General features: G+C 34.8%; 1 protein-coding gene across 24 annotated transcripts in view; it reads right to left on the reverse strand.

Annotated features, from left to right (window-relative positions):
• MAPK10 (mitogen-activated protein kinase 10) overlaps positions 1-23,685 on the reverse strand; it is a 431,719-nt gene that overhangs the window by 232,251 nt on the left and 175,783 nt on the right. Inside the window, exon 1 of one of the 24 annotated variants that reach the window (XM_039845815.1) lies at positions 15,915-16,099. The exons of 20 other annotated variants lie outside the window; for them this stretch is intronic. Coding sequence is in view for 2 of the 4 variants with exons in the window: in XM_039845801.1 (XP_039701735.1) it covers positions 10,491-10,574 (84 nt within the window). In the remaining 2 variants the exon portion in view is untranslated. Of the gene's footprint in view, positions 1-5,380; positions 5,400-10,490; positions 10,687-14,901; positions 15,130-15,914; positions 16,100-23,685 lie in introns of those variants that run through there. 3 more of the 24 variants (XM_039845803.1, XM_039845801.1, XM_039845806.1) reach the window with 3 other exon arrangements.

Raw genomic sequence — 23,685 nt, forward strand, 5'->3', positions numbered from 1 at the left:
CTGCCACCTGTATTCAGCAGTCTGAAGGACAATTTCATAATGGAGATGCTTCTAGCAATACTGATGTAAACATAAAATCAACCCCTGGGCTAGAACCTGGAAATCATTTGTAGTAGTAAAAACTGGCTCCAGAGACAACTAGTCTTGGTTCAAATCCCAGTACCTTCCAAGTGTGTGACCTTGGGCAAGTGACTAAGCTCTCTCTTCCTCAGTGACCATGTCATAATCTTCTTCATTGCACTGTTAAGAAAATCCAAGGAGTTAAGACATGTAAGGAGGTCTGAGCAGTGCCTGGCACATACTAAGTGCTTATCAAATATAACCTAAGCCAGCAATGCTATGTGCCAGACCATGTGCACCAAGGATTAGGTTCTGCTCCACTCTCCTTTGAACTGGTAGAGTATGTTAGCAATACTCTCAGCGAATAAATAATATCTTCCATTTTGGTTTCTATTCAAAAGTACAGAGAATACATTTCTTATACATAGGTCATCCATTTATATTCCAAGTAATACATGAATAAGTAACCTGATAAATTGTGAAGTTTTCTGATCAATGTGCATAGTACATTGGCTCCTCCATTAGTGACTTCCTTACAAGCAACATAAATATAATACCAATATTTGTAAAAATATCAGTATAAAATGTCAAGGGAGAAGTTTGTTCTAAAATTGCTGGCAGCCTAAAAATCTATTGAAATGTTTTCACCTTCCTTAGCTTGAGTCTTTATTTTAAAAATATCGTTCACTTCCTTGAGGCACTATTTATGATGGCTTGCTCTCAGTTGTTATTTTTTTCCTAATTTCTCACTGTGTGATTTAGTGGTTTTTCTTCTCTAGGAAGATTCTTTATTCCTTTCCTGCTGTGGAATGCTTTTCATGAAGGCAGCTTTAATTATTTACTTCATATCTCCTACTGTGGCACAGGTCTGAACATTTAAAATGGGCTATTTCTTGTAAGAGCCCAAGGTCAGAAACACAGGAAGCCAAATTTCCAAGCACTAAAGGATTACACAGGTTTAAGTTAAACACAAACACATACACACAATCATAAAGATTGCACATATTTGTCCTCAAAAACAAGCATCTCTACTAACATGCTAACAAGTATAACACATTTATATAGCTTGAATAGTTTAAATGTGTTATGGTCAACAAAAATAGCTCACCATTAATTAAAAAGCTTAAAAGATAAAATAACATTAACCAGATGAAAATGAGAAATTTGAGGCTCTTCTTAATATTCATAATTTTCATAGATAATCTAGGATAAATCTCTACCTTTTCTATGATTCTTAATATTTCTACCATGACTGCATAAATTTTTTGAATAACACTGATATTACATATGGGACACCTTCAAGATAATTCCTGCTTGGAGTTTGAGGACCTCCACCCCTAACATTGCCACCAAGAATAACAAATTTTTATCTTGTAGAGAGCAAATGCAGCTTTAAAAGACTGTGACTTGATCTCGCCAAGTGATGCCAACTTCTATATCCCCCTTTGAAGAAACAGACCTCCATAATTCAGAGTTTCTGCCCCTACTATGATAGTAGACATGTGGGACTCTTGACTTTCTAGATGGATGCTTGTAATTTTTGCTATTATAAATTACACTGGATAAATATCTTCATATGTTTTTGATTACACACATAAAATGCATTTGAGAAGTAGAATTATTAAACCCAACAGGGTTAAACATTTCTAGAGTGGTTACATTGTATTGTCAAATTACCTTTAAAGAATGTTGTACCAAAATAGTTTTTGCTTGTTAAGTTTACTCGTGTGTATGTACAGATTTGTTTTCTAAAGTAAATAAGAGGAATTATATAACCTTGGTAAAGTATTTTCTAATGCTGAGGCAGATACATCAAGCAAGCAAAATTAAGCGTACAGAAGTCATTCAGTCTTCAACATAGATTTGCATTAAAATTTCTTCACCTGGACTTAGTGAAAAAAAATTAATAACTACTGATATATACATAAAAACAAAATAAATATTAGTTTGTTCCCCAAAGCAGTAAAAAGCTGCACACTTAAGACTTCTCCATTCTGTACAGGTAAGTCTCCACACTCATTCTTAAATGAGTTTTGTCTATAAGCTTTCCTAAAAAGGACTCCATTGTTAGAGTGATAACTTCTTAAGAAATGCTTCTGTATCTCAACAAAACTGGAAGAAAATGCTTCTGTAACCAAGAAGCATGGTGAGACTCCATGTCTAAAACTGCCTTTACATTGAGGCTTTCACTTCTCTAGAGACAACACAAGACACATGAAATCAACACCACACCATACAACAAAGAAAAAAAGAGATATAACAAATGGAAAAATATGGGCATATCCAATCCTTAGCAACACATAAATAAATAACTTACCACATGTACCAAAAATATCATTCACAGCTGAAAAATTTTTTGTAGTAAGGTGAAATCTAGTATTTATATATTTTTCTCTATTCTAAATTAAAATTGACCAAACAACTTAAACCAACTTTTTATTAAAGAGAATACTGACATATAATTATAAATCAGAAATGGTCATATGATTAACACTATCTACAAAAGAATTATCTTTTCCAGTGAAATTTCACAGTAAATTCAATGAAATACAATTTGTGTGTGCATCTTTGTCTCTGATCTCTCTCTTTCTCTTAACTTAAAAAACACAAGTTAAGGTGAAACACTATGATTTTAAAACACAAAATAATCTGCAATTATTTTGCATTGTTTAAAAGTAAAGCATTTTACTTTTATTAAGATGTACAACAAAGTATAAAGTGATGTGATTTTCATCACATTTAAAAAATAGTCATCGATTCAGAAGGCAATAGCAGCAAACAGAGATCATTTGGTGCAGGCGTTGCAAATTCAAATGCCCGAATGGGCTAAACATGAATAATGTGAGCAGGGTCTAGGCAGCTTGAACTGCACAGGAGCCATTTAAATGGCAGTAACTACAGCCGCTTGTTGCCATGCTAGAAACACTCGGTTAATGCTTCAGATTTTATCATTTTACATGAGAGGGTCAAACTGAATTTTAGAAGTTTTCCAATGAATATTTAAAATTTTTAAACAATGTACAAGCCTTACTTAACATGAATTCAACTCAAAGTAAACCAGTTTCCAAGCTCTGATCTAGTCCAATGGGAGACCCATAAAGGAGCTGAAAGTCACACAGTGGGTTTACTAGAAAATTCAAAAGAGGTTTCTCCCTCCAAGAGGTGTGCCTACCACTACCAAACACCACTCTGCATTCTCTGGTAAAGCTGTATTCCAAAACCGTGTTTTGTCACATTTCTGGAGCACCACTATAAATGTCTCTCTTCTTCCATCAGAGTTTCTCCTCATCCCCGGGTACCTAAACTATACTCCGGTGAGATCAGTCTCTATGTCTGTGAGGTTTTTTCACACATTTATGTTTTGTTTATGCTCTTTCCCCTCCCCAGAAGATGACTACTACCACGCTCCCCTTTCCAAGTCCTACCCAACATGCCAAATTCAAATGCTGTGTTTCTAAGAAGCTTTCCTTTAGAGCCCACATGAAACCTACCTTCCTTTGAAATCTTACAGCACTTCTAGCCAGTATTATATTATCTATTAATTATATTTTTTTCTTTTGTAGCATTTGTTTTCTCTCTCCAAATCAACCATAAATTCCTTGAGTTAAAACTCTGTCTTCTTCTTTCGTACCTTCCTAGCATTCTAACATATTACTGAGTTGCTAAGTACTCAAGAAATAGTGTTGACTGACTGGCCTCAGCTCTTCCAGGATGAATAAGGATACTATAAGTAATCCTGGAAATTATTTGCTACACTATCTTAGCATATGTATTAGTTTCCTAGGGTTGCCATTAAGTATCACAACTTGGCTTTAAAACAACAGAAATTTATTCTCTCAGAGTTCTGGAGAAATTGGGGTGTTAGCAAGACCATGCTGTCTCTGAAGACTCTAGAGGAGGATCCTTCCTTGCCTCTTCTAGCTTCTGATGGTTGCCGGCAATCTTTGGCTTATAGATGCATCGCTCCAATCTCTGCCCCTGTCTTGCCATGACCTTTACCTCTGTGCATGTGTCTCTGTGTCCAAATTTTCCTTTTCTTTTAAGAAAACCAGTCATAATGGATCTAGAGCCCACCCAAACCCAGTATGATCTCATCTTAATTTGATTACATCTGCAAAGACCCTGTATCCAAATAAAGTTATAGCCACAGGTTTCTGGTGGACATGAATTTTGCGGGAACACTATTCAATTCAATAAATACAGCCTCTAATCTACTCAGGGTTGATTTTATAAAGAATCTGAAATATCAGTAATTACTATAAAATCTATAAGATTCTAAAATAAATTTAAAAAAGTATGTATTTCTTACATTTTTTTCAAAGACGATTATAATTTAGGGGACAAACCCCCTAAAATACAACTAAAAGAGAAAAATTTAGAGTTATAAAATTTAGTTGATTTTAGCCATCTTGCTTTATGCATCTCAAATTATCTATAGACTTTAATGCTTCGGTAATTTATAAGAAGACACATTTGGCTACCTAAATAACCAGGCGGTATAAATGAGAAAGAACAGATGATATATAATGACCTTCTTTCTCATTTCCTTGCATCACTTGAAGGGCTTCATCTGATCTCCAATTGTACTTATTAAGTTATTTATTACTATGCACATTGTAGGAGTTATATAAATCAAGTAAGCAAATCTAGTTCCCAGCTACCAGAAGCTTGCAATTTACAGATATTCATATTAATGAATAATTTATATTAGGCTAGCAGTATGAAAGGATTCTTGAGTGTTAGTCACAGCTCTGCTATTATTAGTTGTGGGACCTAAGCAGGTTACTTTGCCTCTCTATAAATTACTTCTTAACTTAAAAATTGAAGTGGGACAGCCTAGATTATCTCTAAAAGTTTCTGACACCTCTAAGTGAAAAGAGGAAACGTCTACATTTCTGGAAAATGAGTTAAAGTGTGTTTCAAAAGTCAAACAGGAAAAGGGACCATCAACACTCACTCTTCAGTTCAAACCTTCAAGAGACTAGAATACTAGATGTATTAAAATATATTACTTCAATTGAATTAGAGTGAGTAAATCGTGGGTTAGAGAATGGGAAATTTATTGTTATAGGAAGAAAGGCATGATGGACCTGGGAGATGAGAACAAGGCAACAGAAAGGCAGATAAAACTAAGTTTGAGCTCTGGGGCATGGAGGATGGAGGTAAGTGGGGAGTAACCACAGCAAATTAACTGAAGAGGGTGAAAGTAAGAAGCAGGGCAAGAGCCAGAAATGGAAGGAGAAAAAAAAAAAACAGAATGGAAATTATAGAAAATATTGAAAAATAGTTTCAGGGTTCAGAGATTTAAAGCATTCCTTTCCTGGCAAGAATGAAGATACACATAGATGAGTTCTCCATTTTAGGCAATTCATGTAAAACAGCCAGAATAAATACTATTACCTAGAGGATGGAAAGTCCTGAATCATCCATGGAAAAAATGTGAAGCACTGCAACAACACTTATTGCAAGAAATTCCAATCTAGTTGTCGCAGACCCTATTGGTGCATTGTGCCACTTTCAACCACAGCTACAGTGGACAGTTCCAAATAAGCTCAGCCTCAACTTATTTTTGCAGCATCCTGTCTCAAGCAGACACCACACTTCTTTCAATTTTAGGGCCCTGCCCTCCTCCAACTCCAGGAAAGCCCACTCAGCCCCTGAGCAAGCTCAGCCTGTAAGTGCAGGAGGAGTTAATGCCCCCGGGGGCAACTTCAACCATTAAGGAACTGCAGTCAGTACTGTGCTTCTGCCTCAGGTCCCTGGGCAGAAGACACCGGGACACCTAATGTTTGCCTCTCAGGAAGTCTTATCCGAAGGAGTCCTAACTGCCCGGGCAGAGACCTCTTCCCATTTCTGACACTCCATCTCCCTCACTCCTGTCCTCTGGAATGATCTCCTAAATGTATTACCTAAACCCAAGTCCTTCCAGTCTCTGATGCAAACTTAGATTTTTTGAAAATTTGTCTTTTTAGAGGAAATTCTTGAAAGTAATGAAAAGTAGTCAACTCTAAAGAGCAATAGCAGTTTGTGGAGGCATGGACTCTAGCTGTTTCCAAGTGCCTGTATAGCTTTGGAAAAGTCAGTTAACCTGTTCAATCTACGGCTTTTCACATCGGTAACATGCGAGTGTCAGACTAAATATCTTATGTAGTTCTACTTAACTTAGTCTTTAATTCAAAAATATATCCGATGAAGTGAAACAGGTAAGGTCCTCCTACACCTTGCTCATTGGAAGGTAATTCTAACTATATCTACTACATTTCCAAACCTTAATGAGAACCTGCAATGATTTAACTTGATTCTCATTTTCAGAAGAGAGGCTTATTTCTATTCCAGTTCCCAAATAGTCTAATACTAAATCAAGTATAATATCTACATTTATCGCCAGAAAGAATGGTATCAGTAACTTACAGTTTGGGATAATAAAAAACTTGTATTATTTGGATCGATTTACTAAACATCCAAAAAGAATGGTAAAGCTGTTTTGTAACTCTAAGACAGGTATGCACTGCTCTCATTTGCAATATATCTCTTTTTTTAAATTGAGCTCTGTAAGGAATTATCAGATAAATTTTAAATGCCACTATAAATCAAGTGTTCATAATTTCATAAAATCATGGCTTGATCTACAATAACTAAAATATAGCCCCAAATTAATGCACATGTTTAAAAAGCACTATAGCATGTTTTGAGTCAAAAGAAACTATTTAAGAAACAGCGTCTAACAATTTTGTTTACAGATCGGAAAAATGTGCATTTGTGGAATTTCTTTTCTACATCGGCTTCTCACTTTTCAGCAGACTGTATTTCTTGTATGTGAAATATTTTAGAATATAATCTAACTAGGTAGCACACATTTTACAGAGATTCTATTTATGGAACTCAGAATAAGGCAGTGCAAGAAAGGAGACAGGAAGTTATGAATTCTAACATAAATTAATTGGCAGGGAGGAGGCAAACCAACTTGAATAATGCCTAAATAGGAATCTAAGAGCTTTCTACTTTAGTCTCGCCCTCTTGCAAAGCTTGAAAAAGAAGAAGCAGTAATGGGAAAGCACTCCTGCGGCAGAATTCAAGTTCAAGACCACACTTGTTCGTATGACTACTTTTTTCTGAGGGATTACATCACATAGGGTTATTCTTTATGCTATTACAGTATCTTATTACTGACCCACCCATGGGCCCAGAGAAGATCCGATCTCTCCCGAGGAATTTAAAGTCAGTAATTGTGGCTTAGATGCTCACCAACGTCATTCCAAATTTGAAATATTTAGGCCAGGAAAGAGAAAATTGTTATTTTTCAGATCTTGGAGAAGAAAAAAGTTCATTTTGAAAAATAGCATTTATCATAGTAGGAGATATAATACAAATCCACCACACATGCTGAAAAGGAAATGCTTGTAAATGGAAGGTGAACTTTCTCTCTGCTCTCTTCTTTATGGTCCCTCAGGAGCAAGCTCTGAGTAATCTCTGAATCTCTCAGTGTGGTCTCACATTTCATTTCCATTATAAATTCAGGGCAGGCCAGGCAACATACGAATCTAAAATAAATTAGAAATAGTGTTTGCCAACTCTGTGCTGGACATTGAGCTGTGTTTTATGTATGTAATCACATTTATACCTCACCAAATCATGCTGAGAGTCTTGGAGAACTAACTTGTGCAAGATCATACAACAAGCGTCAGAATCAAAGTTTAAGCAAGGTCTATCAGATTTTACAATCATAATTTCTCCTATAACAGTCTATAGAAAAATCGAAAATTCCAGAGAGGACATAATCATAATTTGGAAAGAAATCTGCTAATGATGTACTAAGTTTCCTGTCATAGTCTGGGTGGCATCAATGCCTGGCCGGAAGACTCTATATAATAATAGGATTATCAAAAATTATTTTACTATTACATTCAATGGTATAGTATTTATTATGTATACTACTCATAAGTTAATTTGGGGATAATTAAGAGATTTGAACTAAAAGGAAAATATACTTTGAAAAGGTCTGAGTGAAAATAATGTCTATCTTCATCTAAATAAAAATAATCTTCCTTCTAAGAAATTCAAGTGACATTACAGGGGTATTTCTTTGCCATCATTGGAATTTAGGATTGAACTAATATTTACTCTATTAATGACCAATTCCAAATGGTAAACTGTATAGCTTCGGTTGAAGTGGAAATTTCCCAAAAGATTTTAGAGAAGCAATATCTATATCGGAGTCTAAGAGAAAGGTCATATTATGCATTACCAGGGCTAGTTCAATGGCGGAATTGACAAGATATAAAGATAACAAATAATATTTATTGATCATTTACTGTGTGTCAGACACTAGATCCACACATTTATTAACTCGGTTCACACAACACTACATCTTATATACTATTTTTATCTCCATTTTACATTGGGAACAGAGGTTTAAAGTGGTCAAAAATCATAAAACTTGTAAACAGCAGCATCAAGATTTGAATCTAAGTCTGTTTTCTAATCCCTTACACTGTATCACCTTCATAATATTTATTATACGGACTCAACTTCTGATAATTACTAGAAGGAGGTGTCCAGGGAAAGAAGAAGGCACCATTTAAGAAGTATGATTAGAGCTGCAAAAATATTAAGTTTCATTTATTCAGACTCATCTGTCCTTCCTCTGAGGAACTATCCTCTATTCATTTCACTCATGTAAAAATCAAATAAATTATTATAGATGAAAGAATATATTCCATTTCTATAAATAGAAAAAACTCACATCACCCATAAAATCTATTGCAAAAATTACAGCATAAAGAACATCATTAAAAATTTTGTTTTACCAGAGGGTTGGGGGTATAGAGAATGGGGATGTAGACTGGGTTAAGGGGGTCAAATATGTGGTAACAGAAAGAAATCTAACTATGAGAGGTGAACACACAGTGTAAATATATATATGTCTTATTGTTAAAGTGTACAGCTGAAACTAATTGGATTTCATTAACCAATGTCACCATTAAAAATAGATAAATAAATAAATAAATAAATTTTAAAAAATTTTGTTTTCTTTCATTTCTTATCTGTCCCCTTCCCCTTTCAAGGAACTCTATGAGTTCCTTCCACCTACTTATAAATCTGAACACCCTCTAAAACATATTTTTGTACTGTCTCTCCCTCCCTCCCTTTCTCTCTCTCTCAAAAATTTGCTCATTTTATCAAGACCTGTCCAGTTTAAGATTATTTTTTAGTTCATAATCTGCACAAACTCCTATACTTTAGCCATTGTACTCTGTGCATATTGACTTCTACATAACATACTGTTTCGGACAAAAACTTTTACACAAAGGAAATAGAAAGTTCAATTTAGTTTCTAATTTCCAACTCTTCCTTCATTTTAATTTTAATTCAACCTTCTTTTTTACCTCTGAGCTTCCACTAAGTTGCAATTTAAGATGAAAAATAGTCCTAAAAAAAATAAAGCATCCTACACCAATAATTGAATAAGCAAAGTTTTGCAGAGCATAGAGGCAGAGAAGATAGTGAAGTAATTAAAAATAATAATAATAATAAATAATAATAATAGTAAACGCTATTGACCTTACTGGGTGTCCAGCCACTGTAATATGAAATAACATTTAATTCACAAGACAAACTCATGAGGAAGGCTACCAGTACCATATTCATTTAAAAGAAAAAGAAATTGAGACACAGTAACTTCTCAAACTTATTCAAGTGGTCACTAAACACAATATTTAAACAGGAACAGTTTGGTTCTAAAGTCAGTTTGCTTAACCACCATACTATGCTGCCTCTCATATTTCATTTATTGAATTAGCATTATCAACAAATAATATTACTAAACAATCTTACAAATGAGTGTGCTATTAGAAACTTCTTGATTTCATCAAAACATGGCCCTAAGTATTTGATTGTTTATTATGAAAATTGCATATGCTTAGATCTAGAAATTCAAACAGATTGCAAGAAGATTTGCCTATATCTGAATTTTTAAATAAAATTTATATTAGAATATTATTTTTTGTTACAGTTTTAATGTAAAGAAGTTTTTAACTTTAAAAAAATTAGCATAGAACGTTGAACTTTAATTCATTTTACCTTGTTTCCTTAATTTAAACAATGATACAATGACTTAGACTACTAATGCATATTTAACCAGTATGAAATGGGTAAATTGTGTGCAAAGAAAAGAATACAGTAGTCTCCTCTTATCCAAAGGAGATATGTTCCAAGACCCCTGGGGGTTGCCTGAAATAGCAGATAGCACCAAACCCAGTATGTGCTGTTTTTCCCTATACATACATACCTATAATAAAGCTTCATTTATAAATTGGGCACAGTAAGAGATTAACAACAATGACTAATAACAAAATAGAATAGTTATAACAACATATTGTAATAAAGTTATGTGAATGTGATCTCTCTCAAATATATCATACTATACTCACCTCTTCACTTACAGGAACTACTTTACAGCTTCTCTTGGGCATATCTAAATTGCCAGCATTATCACTCTTGAGCTTTAAGGCCATTATTAAGTAAAATAAGGGTTACTTGAACACAAGCACTGATACCGGCAGTCGATCTGATAACCAAGATGGCTACTGAGTGACTACCGTGCAGGGATCATACACAGCACAGACGCGCTGGACAGAGATGATTCACAACCAGGGTAGCATGGATCTGGATGGCGCAAGATTTCACTGCAGCACTCAGAATGGTGCACAACTTACAACTTATTTATCATTTATTTCTGAAATTTTCCATTGAACATTTTTGGACCATAGTTGACAATGGGTAACTGAAACCACAGAGAGTAAAAATGAGGATAAAGGGGGACACTACTGTACATAAAGAATTCATAAAGCAAAAATCCTAACCAGAATTTATTCATCATCCAATATTAACTGAGTATCTAATATGTTCATACAGCACCACAGAGGACTGGTAAGAAGAAAATTACCTTATCCTTGAGGATTTCTCAGTCAAAGAGCTATGGGGACCAAGAACGTAGAGCATTATTTTTTGCTGAGTGAGTGTGAAAATGTCCAGAAAAGCCTTGTAGGGGAGGGAAAAACTTTCCTCTATCCTCAAGTTTCTTTCAGCCGGTCTAATAATTAAACCTACATGAGACAGACTAACAAAAGAAAATAACCAAATTTAATTACATACATCTACATGGGAACCCCACATACGTGAAAGAGTTAGAGACCCCACATACATGAGAGATTCAGAGACAGAAAAAGAAAATGGTATTTATGGCATTCTGAGCTAAGGATGCGGTTAGTAAAGCACCTTGGGGCTTCAGAGGGTCATTGCAGGATGACAAGAGCAGATGTTCAGTAATTAGTACTTTGCTCTGCCATATAGATAGGTCAAGAAAGGCTATCTCTGGCAATCTCTTATTATGGGCAAGGCCTGTACATCGAATTCTTCTAAGTAGTTAAGGGGGAGGGGACAGAAGTTTCTCTTGAGCCTACTGGTCTCAGTTACCTTTAGCACAAAAAAATCTGCATATTACAGATGCATATCTTGGAATGATTCGTCCTGAACCCCTACAGCCTTCACAGAGAGTCACACTGAAAAAAAATGCGACTGACCCAATCAGAAACTGGAATTAGCAAGTAGAGAATATTCTCGTCAGAGGAAATGCATGGAAAGACCTGGCTTGTTCAGGGAATAACCAGAGTCTCAATTCACAGAGGCAGGAAATTGGCTGGACAGACTATAACCTGACTTGGTTACTACAGTTAGAAATTTGGACTTATGGAAGAACTCACTGAATGCATGTAACCAGGGAGGAGACATGCTCAACCTATTTTAGAAGATTCACTATGACATCAGTGTGTCTGATGGATTTAAGAGAGAAGATAGCCGAGGCAGAGACTAGGAGGGAGGTAACTGCAGTAGTTTAGCTGAGAGGCAGTAAGGGTCTGAGTCAGGGAGGTAGTAGTTTAGAGAAATATAATGGCAAGATGGCTGGCCATAGCTTCTCTCTCCCTCTTACCAGTCCCCCTGAATGGTGAAAAAGGAGGATGTCTTACAGACCACTGGATACTGCGCCAAATTCCCTTTAGATGAGTATGTCCCTAAAGTCATTTGTGGTCAATTTATACCAGAATTTAAGATGAAACAGCTGAAAATCTACCAATTACAAGTCTATAGTTCATTTCACTAATGGGAAATAAATTAAGCAATAACAAATAACAGAAACTAAACGTTGACCACATTCAATCGGGAGATAAAATCACTATTGAAAAATGGAGCTAACTTTATGCTCACAATTATATAAATATGCGTAGTAACACAGGAAATATACCTATGAAATCTACGCTGTGTAAGTATTTAGCCACCTTGTTCCTTGTTCAGCATTCTTAAATCTACTTTAAGATCCGTTTTATAACCAAGGAGCAGGAGTACATGTAATGTGCACCAACTCAAAGTCTTTTTACTTCATGTGGCATGTAATCCACCTGGTTTAAAGTTAAATTCTCCATTAAATTTTACAAACCTTACAAACTTTTAATATTCCAAGTAAAGTTTACCAAATACAGAATATCTTGATTATTTTTAGCACAATTTTTTTTCCCTGGAGATTTAAAAACTTATCTCACCCTGAGGTTTAAAAACTATGAAATTTTTTTTCTTCAGTCAGAGCCAACATGCTGCTTTAACCAGTAAAACCTCATGGAATTCTATCTTGTAGTATCTGGCACTTTTCCTTGAATTAGTTACAGCACTACTTCCTTTTGCAAATGTTTACACATTCCCAAGTTTCAGTCTTGCATTGAATACAGTTTTTCAAACAACAATATTATCTCAATATTCTATATAATGTTTAATTAAGTAGAATAATATTGTACATTTAAATATTATTTTTCTAAAATCCCAATATTTACTCAAGTTTATAAACTATTATAAACTATTGTAATGAAATATGCTCTACAAATACAAACATATTTAAACATATCATAATCAGCTGGATAAATGGATATGTATTTTTAATTCACTGATCCCTTAGTTCTACCCTTTTTCATATTATTACTATTATAGAGATTGCAAAAACACATTTAATATAGACACTAAATACTGTTGTTATAGAATATTTTTCTTTAAGTAGGAAATCATCACTGGTTTATAAAGAGGAAGATACCCTTTACCAACTGCAGCCTGCTACCATGGGCAAAGACAAGGTCTTAAGCTTCGTCCAGGCCAGCAGCAATAAGAGATCCCAGTTTGGGGCTTACAACAGTGTGACTTCTCCTCCCCTCTCTGCTTGTTCTTATCACCTTGTTCACTGTGTCATCTGCTGTATCCTGATGCAGAGATCCTGAGTCACAAATTTGCCTTTTCTTCGCCTAGTTTTGATGAATAACCCCATTCTCTGGTCTTTACAGGTCACCTCACTTTTACCTTCGGAAAATGAATAAATAAATAAAGTACCCTTTGGGGAAGACCCATCATATTTTAAGAATGTTTTCTATTATTTTCAAGTGCAGCTGTATCCAAAGTTATAAATCTCAAAGCAATAAAGTAAGTAATACAATTAGATCTTACTTGGATAAGGACTGAGAGAGGCATCTATTTTCTAGAGCTACCAGAAAGAACATACAAGAACATGTTTGTACATGGCTGTGAGTGTGTGTACATATACATCCTTATCCCTTAAAATGAGCAGCTACATGTATGAGAATTTACATAAAGGTGTATTGTGTTGTGTTGTTCAGAATCTTCAGTGTCTTTCTATTAGAATTAAAACAATAATAATATAGTGCTTGTTTCAGTTTATTTGTGTTCAAATAAAAGTTCATGAGAAGCTCAAGAACCTGCTAGCTTTATGAACTCCACAACCTAATAGGTTTTACAAGCTACCGACAAGTGAATCAAAAGCAGATGCAAGCAGAAGGCTTTCAGGATAATTTCATTTTTGCCATCACTTTTCCTTCCTGCTTGTCCACGAAGCTCTGGTACAGACTAAGAAGGTGGCATAGGTATCATTGCTAAGAAGTTTGCTTCCATTTCTGCATGTTCATTTGACATAGTCATAATAATGAGTTAGTATTTCGAATTTATTGTCAAAATCTTAAACTAATTACGGTACATTAAAGATACTTGTTGGTATTTCTTCTGGGTACCAACAGATTGCATGTAGAAACTGTATCTTATTCATCTTTATCCTAGAATTATAGTATAATGCCTACCATGTAATAGATAATCAATATATATATTTGTTAAATGAATAATAGTTTGAAAAAAATTACCAAAGAGGAAACATAAATATTAGCAAGCAGCTAATCAATGTTATGAATGACCTGTAATAAATCTATAAACTCAGAGATAGAGTACAAGTCACTCTATATGTTTTACACACCTGATATAACTACTAATCTTTATGTGGAAGCTAGAAAGAGAGGTGTGAAGACAGTAAGAAAAACAATAACTATCTCGAGATCTCCAGGTTGACTTGAACCACCAAAAAAGTTCTCAAAATCAAAGACATTCTATAGCTTTTCTCAAGCTCTCACCAAAGCATGAGCCAGAAAAAACAGCCTTTTCCAAAAGGAGAGATAATTCCACACAAGGGAAACAGCAGCCGAAGCAGGCTTCACTTAGCAGCACACAGGCAAGACACAGGACACAAGGCAGACTTGCTGATGGCCTTCGAATACAGGAAATTTCTTGAACATGATATATAGCCATCTTCAAGTTTGAATATAATTAAAGAGTTGCCTCTGCACCCTTATATCAGTCTGTAAACTCAAGAATAGAGTCTCATCAGAGTGAGACCAGACTTGGGGGTGGGGCAGGGGAAGCTCGCTTCTGTTTATCACTCTCAGACAAGGACTGTAAGAGGCTCACCATGAGAACGCAAGTGGTCGTTCACTCTCACATTTGGTCACTGAGCTGAACAGAAAAATGTTTTCAATTATCTTCATCGCCTTGTTTTTCATTCAGCAGAGAACAGGTACTGAGAATCTCCCTAAGCAAATAGTCACTGAATTCTTTTAACACAGGAAGGCTCAAGCACTTTATATTAAGAGCAGCAAATCAATCATGAAGTCAACCTCATGAAATATGTTTTCTAGTTAATGTGAGGAAATGTACAACATGACAAATGATTCACCAAGTATAATTATCTACAAGGCCTGCTTAGAAGAAAAACAAAAAACTACAAAATTGTTATTTAACTGGGTTTGTTTATGCTTTTCTGGTTTGTAACTAAAATTCACTTAATCATTAACTGTATTTTTCTATCATTAATCATGCTTCTTCTTTTCTTTTCTTTTATTAATGTCTAAATGAGACTTTTAAGTGATTAACTATAACCTTATACTCAGGCCAAATAGCAAAGCTCTACTTATGGTACACACATTTTTCTTCAAACAATATGCAAATATACTACGAATGTTTCAAAAAACACAAACTAGAGGTATAACGAAATTAAGGTATTAAAATAAAATTTTACATTTAAATACATTTTTCATTTTAATAAATTTAATAAAATCTTTATTTTAAATAAAACTTTATATTAAATATAACTTTATGCTTAAATGCATCATTTTATAAATAATTTTTCCTCACCAGAAAGATTTTTTTTAATTATTCTAAAAAGTCACAAGCTCATCAAACTCATGTGGATTAAGATGGAAAAGGAAAACAACTTGTGGAACTAACATCTTTGAGATTCAGTTAAAAAAAAGTATTCACAGTAATTTCAACACTCTATAATAGAGAAAGGAAAAAATGCCACCCATCAAATTATGTAGAATTTCAGAAAACACATTCCAGTTCACCTTTGTCTGTAGGTATTGCTTTTGGTTTGACGCAACATAGTACCAGTTTGACGTTTGTGACATTTTCCCATGACCTACCTTCCCAAAGATAAATAGGCTAGTTCATCCTGTAACTTGCCTCAAAATCTTTCAGAAAAGCTTCTTAATAATCTGGAGGTTATAGTAGGGATGGTGGTCCAAATGACCTTCTAGACAAAGCCGAAGGTCAAATTAAACCTGATTTAAAGTCACAGGGAAAAGTAATTTTAGGGAAACTTCCCCAAGGCAATCCTTGCCATCTGTAGTTTCAGAATAATAAATGAAAGGAAGTGAGCAATTGGAGTGAAATGTACTAAAAGATGATAATCATTCGTCCTAGGTTAAAGCACTCCATTAATGTCTGGTTAAAATTTATAACGTATTGTTCCCAAGATTCTCAAAGAAACAGTCACAAATCAGTATTTCTGGCCACAGGTTTTGCATCCAAATTTCATGCTGCTGACAGATGGGTAATGGTAGTCAACTAATCACTGTATGGCTGTAGAGACTTTAGGAAGCCAACAAATTCTATAATTTATCATCAAGGATTGCCTTTTGATTATTTTGAGCCATACCTGTCTTCTTCTTGAAAAAAAAACAATGTTTCTCAAATTTATTTCTCTCATAAAGAACTCTTCTCTGCTCTATCACTATATCAAATTCTTTCCGTGACTATTTTCCTATTCCAAGTCTGTCATCTAGAATTCTCCAACTCCTCTCTCCTCACCTTCTCAGCCAGACTGCTGGACAGCATCATCTATACTTGCCATCATTTCCTCATCTCCCTGAAGGTCCTCACCCATACTGAGATCTATCTTCTTGGACCACAACAATAGCAAACAAGTCCTTGTTGATGGCAAAAGTCACTAACTCTAATTAACAACTTTCAGTCCTGATCTTCCTCAGCTCTCTTTGCATGGTTTCTGGACAGTGCATCCCCATGGCTTTCAGAAAAGCATAGAGAAAGAGTCCACAGACTCTGCCAGAGCACCTAGATTTAAATCAGCTCTGCCATATACTGGTAGTGTGATTGTATGTAAGCCACTTAACCTCTCCAAGATTCACATATTTTTCATCTGCAAAATTAGGAGTAACATTAGCACCAACCTCTTTTGAGAGAATTAAATTTATTTAATATATGTAAAAGCATATAAAACAGTCATGGGTACAAAGTAAGCATCATATGCATTTTAGCTTTTATCATGTTTATTATTAATTTCCTCCTACTTCTCTGGTCACTCCTTTTTGTGTGTGTGTTGATCGACAAGGTTTTTTTCCAGAGTTTCTTCCCTAAGCTAGTGTCCTTACTTGATGATGAGGCCTAAACATAATTTCCAGCCCACCCCAATTTCTTAAACTTAAAATATACATATGCAACTGCCTACTGGTATCTCGAATTCCACATGTTCACAGTTGAATTCATCTTTCTTCCAAGCCTGTTCCTCCTCCAGTGTTCCTTTTCTCTAAAATTGCAACCACCACCTACCAGTCATCCAAGCCAGAAATCAGGAATCACGTCTGACTCTGTCATTCCCCTCATCTGCCAAATGCAAACTAGTCTCGCAAATTCTGCCTACTTCCTGAATATCCCTTGAACATCTCTGCTTCTCTTTTAACTCTGCAACAGCTAGTCCAGGCCACCATTATGCCTCTCCTGGACCACTGCAACAGCCTCCTTGTCTCTTCATCATCATTTGTACCTTCCTTTAAGCATTTTCTAAGGAGCAAAGAAAACATTCTTCTAATACTCAAATCTGATTGTGTTCCAACTTTTTGCTTAAAACTCTTCCATGTTATATTGAATAAGGCATACAAAGCTCTTCATTATGTAACTGGCCCCTGCATACTTCTTATGCCTCGTTTATTATCCTTCTTTCTCTTGCTCAACTTGCAGCTCTTCAAATCTCTGTCTCTTCTGGACCCTCACAGATGCTGTTTCCTCAGTCTGGAATATTCTCCCACTCCACCAACCTCCCTCCTTCATCCAGCTAATTCCTATCCAACTGTCTTTATTCTCTTACACCTAAACTATATTCAGTACCTTTGCCATATGTTCACAAAAAATACTATAGCCCAGCTGATAATAATATTTCTCACATTTTATTATATAAAGTTAACATACAAATAAATTATATAAATACAAACTGTGATACATGCTATGAAGTAAAATGTCTGTTTCCTTCACCATGTTATAATCCCATAAGGACCTTTCCTGAGCTCAATGTCTAGAATAATAGACACTCAAAATATATGTACTCAAAATATATGGATTTATATAAATCCATAGAAAAAAAAGAAATATTACCAATTCTAACAGTAAAGTAGAAGGAAAGAGGAAGAGAGCAAGACAATCTAACTTCTTACCTTTATTTACCTTTAGATCCTCTGAGGGTCTTAGAAGTCAACACCCACTTCCCATACCTCAACCTTACACCTCCAGGGCCATCTCCATAGCTTTGATGAAGTAAAAGGTAATTCATAAAATGCCTTTGGATAACCCCTGATATATGTTTTAATTTAGCCAGCAGATATAAATAATTTGTTGTACATGTTACACTGGGCAAAGCATTGAATTGTATTCAAATTAAAAGACCATAAAGCTCTTAGAAGCTTAAATGTAAATTAAATGCCATTGATATTAAACATATACAAAATATTAGTATATAAACACTATGCGAAAATGATGTTTAAAATTTATAATCTATCTATAACAATTCTGCCTTAGAATGTAAGGTAATAAATGACAACCAGATAATGCTGCTACAGACAGAAGTGACAGGAAAAAATAAGTTGTTTTTTTAAAATATTTTTGCTTTTTATTCTTACTCTCTTTCTCACCCTCCTCTTCTTCCATTTCTTTCTCTCTCTCTCACTCTCTTTCCCCTTTCCGTCTCCACAATTGATAAAACATTACATTACTCAAATAATGTCAAAGATGCCACCCTAAATTGCAAATTAGTCAAAAGAAATTAAACTAGAATCAAGAGATTTTCTAATATAAAAAAGCTGATGTGTTGAAATTGGTATAAGATCAAATAATAAATGAATGAATTAGTAAACGCCATACAATAACCTTTAGAAAGCAACTAGAACATGAAATTACTTCTATTACTTAATGTCAGACAATTCCTAAAAAAAAAAAAAAAAAAGTAGAATCAATTTCATAGGAAAGACATAATTTTTAAAAATTTTAAAATTGTTTTCTTGTTAATTAGTAGTACATATATTTTGGGAAACCTAAACCATTGTGGCTAACTAGAAGTTCACCTTAACTATTTAAGACCTGGTCTTAAATATTTTAACTTAAGTTTGACAAGCTTACTTTCTCCTATCAGTGATTCTTGAGATTTGTTTGGAGGTTCTATTAACCATTTAGGCCTACCCACAGATCCTTGAACAGAGGGTCTTATCCAGAAAGATTAGATTTAGAGTCCTTATCCAGGAAGTGCTTCCGCTTTCATCAAGTATATAGCTTTGTAAGGGACAAACATGAAATCGTGACGAGAGGAGAAACACATGCCTATGAGGACATAGCCGATAAGGAATTTGGCTCTATGACTTTCCAGGGAGGCCTTTTTGGTCCCTTATCTAAAATTGTAACCCTCCACTACACTTCCTAATCCATTTTTCTGCTTTAATATTTTCCTTGACCATTTGCACCATCTAATACACATTTTCTTTCTTCATCTGATTTTATTTTCTGTCTCTTAAACCAGAACATAAGCTCATGAAGTCAGGGATGGTTTTTTAATCTATTGTATCCCCACACTAGAACAGGACTTGGCACATAGTAGTAGTCAATAAATATTTATTGAATGAATAAATTAAAGCAAATCCATCTTTAGAATCAATATGATAACTGATAATACATCCATATTACCTCCTTGTGGTTAGTTTACTGTAGCTAGAAGTCCTGCTATAGATTAAATTTAGAAACAGTCTTCTGCACTAGTGATAGAGGTTGATAATCACTTTGATAACCCAAGAAAAACAAATCACATCTGAATCACTTCAGATGAATTCCTCAGAAATTGCTCAAGAGCTCTATCCACATTTATGTGAGTGGATGTCCAGAGGGTGTGTATTAATCCCCCTTGTGTTTGAGAGTCATAAAGAAGCTGCCTCACATCAAAGAGAGAACAAGGAACTGGAAAGTGGTGAGAATTCTGGACATCTGTACCCAACATGATCGAATAATCCAGAGCAAGTTTGTAATCCATGAAGAAGAATTACTACAAATAGTCACTGTATCAGTGCCTAGATCAAGCGCTAGAAGATAGCACCCAATAAATCTGCTGTTGCCACTCCACACATAATGAAAAACAAAATTGCTCTTTAATTATCTGCATCACATATGAATCAGTATATGAGATCCAGGCACAGAAGTTCAGGATAGGTTGAGGCCAACTATCACGCTGGTCTTTTTATCCTTAACATATGTGCTTTTCTAATATGTAACCATTTGCCTTTTTCCAACAATCTAATTACTAAAATTTCAATTTCCTCCAAATCTACCCATACTTTCTTTAATTTATAAGCATGACCTCCTCTTCTCCTTGCTTTTCTTGACTAATTCTACACTTCTTTTCACAGAATGCCTATGAAAATTATGTTTAAAATCTTATGTTTGCAGAGAAATTGAGAATCTGCATTATGTATGTTCACTTATATAAATAAACAGCAGAGTACTATTTTATAGACTCATTTATTTCTTGCACTACCGAGCTATACCCTTCCACAGCTTGCTTTTCCCAATCCTAGTAGTCACCCAGGAGTATACATGCTAATGAGGACAAAAACAAAATTAATTAGTTTTATTGAAAAGGACCCCAGAGCATTTGCCATGATAACAACTAAGTTTGGGTTTTTTTGTTGTTGTTTTTTTTTTAATTTCAATAATGAAACTGTTTGGTAATGATCCAAAGCAAACCAATCTTTTTCAAAGATTTTAGTGTTAAAATAATAACAAAATTTAGTTCTCCACTCTAGCCAGATACTGTACTAAAATGTTTGATATTCGATTCTCTCAAAAACTATGGAGTACCTACTACATATCCATTTTATAGATGAAGAAACTACGTTTTAAAAGCATTAACTCATTGCCCAATGTAAGACTGGAAATCTGGATCTGATCAGTATGACTTGAAAGCAGAAGCCCTTAGGCACCACACGCTCTGCAGCCAGGCACTAATCTATTACACAGAGTGCAACAGCAGGGCTGCAGTAGAGGACAAAGACATGTCAATCATTTCTAGGGGCATATAAAATATAAAGCACAATACAATAACACTTTTAAAAATAAAAAAATAATAGCAAATGTGAGCTGTTGCTTGGGGCCTCGGACATAGTTGTGCAGTGAAAGGCAAGAGAAGCTGAAGCTAAATATAAAACTAGAAGCCTTCTGTAAGCCCTGTTCTCACCTCATCCCCAAGACAGGAAGATCTCACCTTGGGCAAGGAGGAGTGGAGGCTTCATTTCCATGTACAACCACAGAGATTTCAGGTTCTCCTTTCACGATACTGCCTCGTCTTCTTTTCTTTGTTAGTGCTACTTATAAATCTTCCTTTTAATCGGTTTTTTTTTGATTTAGGGTTTGAAAAAGGGTAGGACAGAGTGAGAGCCTCAATCATTAGCCTAACAGTTTTATTTCATTCTCCAGACATTACATTCTACTTTTTTCTTTATTTTCGTAAGTAAAGAGGTAGTAAAATGTAATGCAAAAGTGCACAGATTCTGCTCTGCTACCACTAACCATGGGACCTTGAACATGTTATTTAACCACTCTGTGCTTCAATGTGCCCATGTGTAAAGTGGTTATGATAATAGTACCCACCTCATTGTGAGGTATTGTGAAGAATAAATAAGATAATATATGTAACATACTTGAGGATATTACCTGGCTCAGAGTAAGTTTTCTATTTGCTATTATAATAGCATTTGCTATTATAATTACTATATAACACATGTGTCATAAGGATCACAAAAGTAATAGCCAATAGTCAATAAAAATTATGCTAAGTGATTTCCACTTTATCCTCACATAAACCCTGTGAAATAGATACTATCTCTATCTCAATTAAAAATTAAACAGAAGCTCAGGGAGGTTGTGGAGGAGTCTAAAATTACCCAAGCAGTAAGTTAGGATTCGAGCCCAGCAGTCTGATTCCAGAATCAACTCTTAACCCCCGTGCTAGTTCATCTGGGTAGTAATACTTGCTGATAGGTATTAAAGTTTTGTTCTGTGCCAGACAGTATTCTAATAATTTTACATTTCTGATATCTTATATGTCATGAAAATTAATTGAAATTCTCACGCCTACCTTATGAGACTGATACTTTCATTGTTCCCATTTTACAGATGAGAAAACTGAGAAACCAGGCATTAGGTAACATGGCCAAGATCACATAACTAGCAGACGAGTAAAATAAGTGTACCCCACAATGAAAGGCAGGTAAAGCCAAGGTGTTAAATTTAAATTTCAGTGACCTAATATCAGACTATGACAATTTTCAGAAAGGAAATTTCCTCCTGTTACAGTCGTCTAAACAATTTCTAAGCCAGAATGATTAAGACAGGTACTCAACACTAGAATCATAAAAGAAGAAACTGATTAAATGCTAATATATTCTGATTTGCCTTACAACTCAATCATTTCCCCACCTCTAATAGCTGCTATTTTCAAGTCATTTTCATTCTGTCCTTTACAATTTAAATAGATTCACTATTAACAAATATGGATTAACTTTTCTTAGGAAGCAAGGCAATCATCTTCATTTGGCTCTTGTCCCACAGAAGTTAGAGATAATGTAGTGAGACATGTGAATGAATATTCAGTCCATGTAACTATGATAAGAAGAGAATCTGCCAATGATATACCTGGCCAAAACTCAGGAATTTATAAGCGTCACTTATTGATAGTAATAGGTAACAACTGATAGGGTGCTGAGCAGGACCACAGTCTAATAACTCTTGAAGTACTTATGCAAATTAGAAAAATAAGTTTTAGTTTGGTGAGCAGAGCACAAGTTTGGTTGTAGCCCCAACCACCTACAGAGCCTCAACTCTGTATACGAAGGGCTCAGTATATGTTCTAAACAGATCTCAATGGATCTGAGCTAATGTGGAAAGGTGCTTTTGAAGTCCAGAGAGATGTGATCAATAGCAAGGACAGAAATATACTGTTACAGATCTTGAGAACAGCTTAAGTGAAATACAAAGGTCAAGAAGAAAGACAGCAAGTAAAATTTCTTTATAGGAAGATTGTGTGGGAGGACAGCAAAGTGCCATGAGAAATAATACCAGTCAGATGGTCAGAACAAGTTATTAGATCCCTTATATTTACAGTACAATTAAATACTTGATTTTCTAGGCAAAAGAAAGCTTAATATGAAATATATATAAAAAGATGATGAATAAAATTTAATATTTGAGAGATTCTACAGAATGTTATTCTAGGTTGAAAAAAAAGTTGATTAATTATGTGGTCACAAATTAACTATTGATAGACAAATAAAGAATAAGATAAGGAACAGGAAAAAAGAAATGGTGATGATAATAGTAATAAATTTGACCAAAACCTGGCAGTTACTGAGCACTTACTGTTATATGTTTTACATTCATACCCTCACGATAGCCTTGTAAGGTCATTTTACAGATGAGGAAACTAAATCTTAAGAGATTATGTGACTTGACCGGATCTGATATTAAGTAATAGAATCTCAGTTTAAACCCAGGCAGTCTAATTCTGGAGTTTACATGCTTGACCACCATACTGTACAGCTATGTGTTAAATTGATGGAAGTAGCCATAATTAACAAGAAAACAGAAAGT

Source organism: Pteropus medius, unplaced genomic scaffold (assembly GCF_902729225.1).
Source record: "Pteropus medius unplaced genomic scaffold, Ma_sr-lr_union100, whole genome shotgun sequence".
Taxonomy (NCBI): Eukaryota; Metazoa; Chordata; class Mammalia; order Chiroptera; family Pteropodidae; genus Pteropus; species Pteropus medius.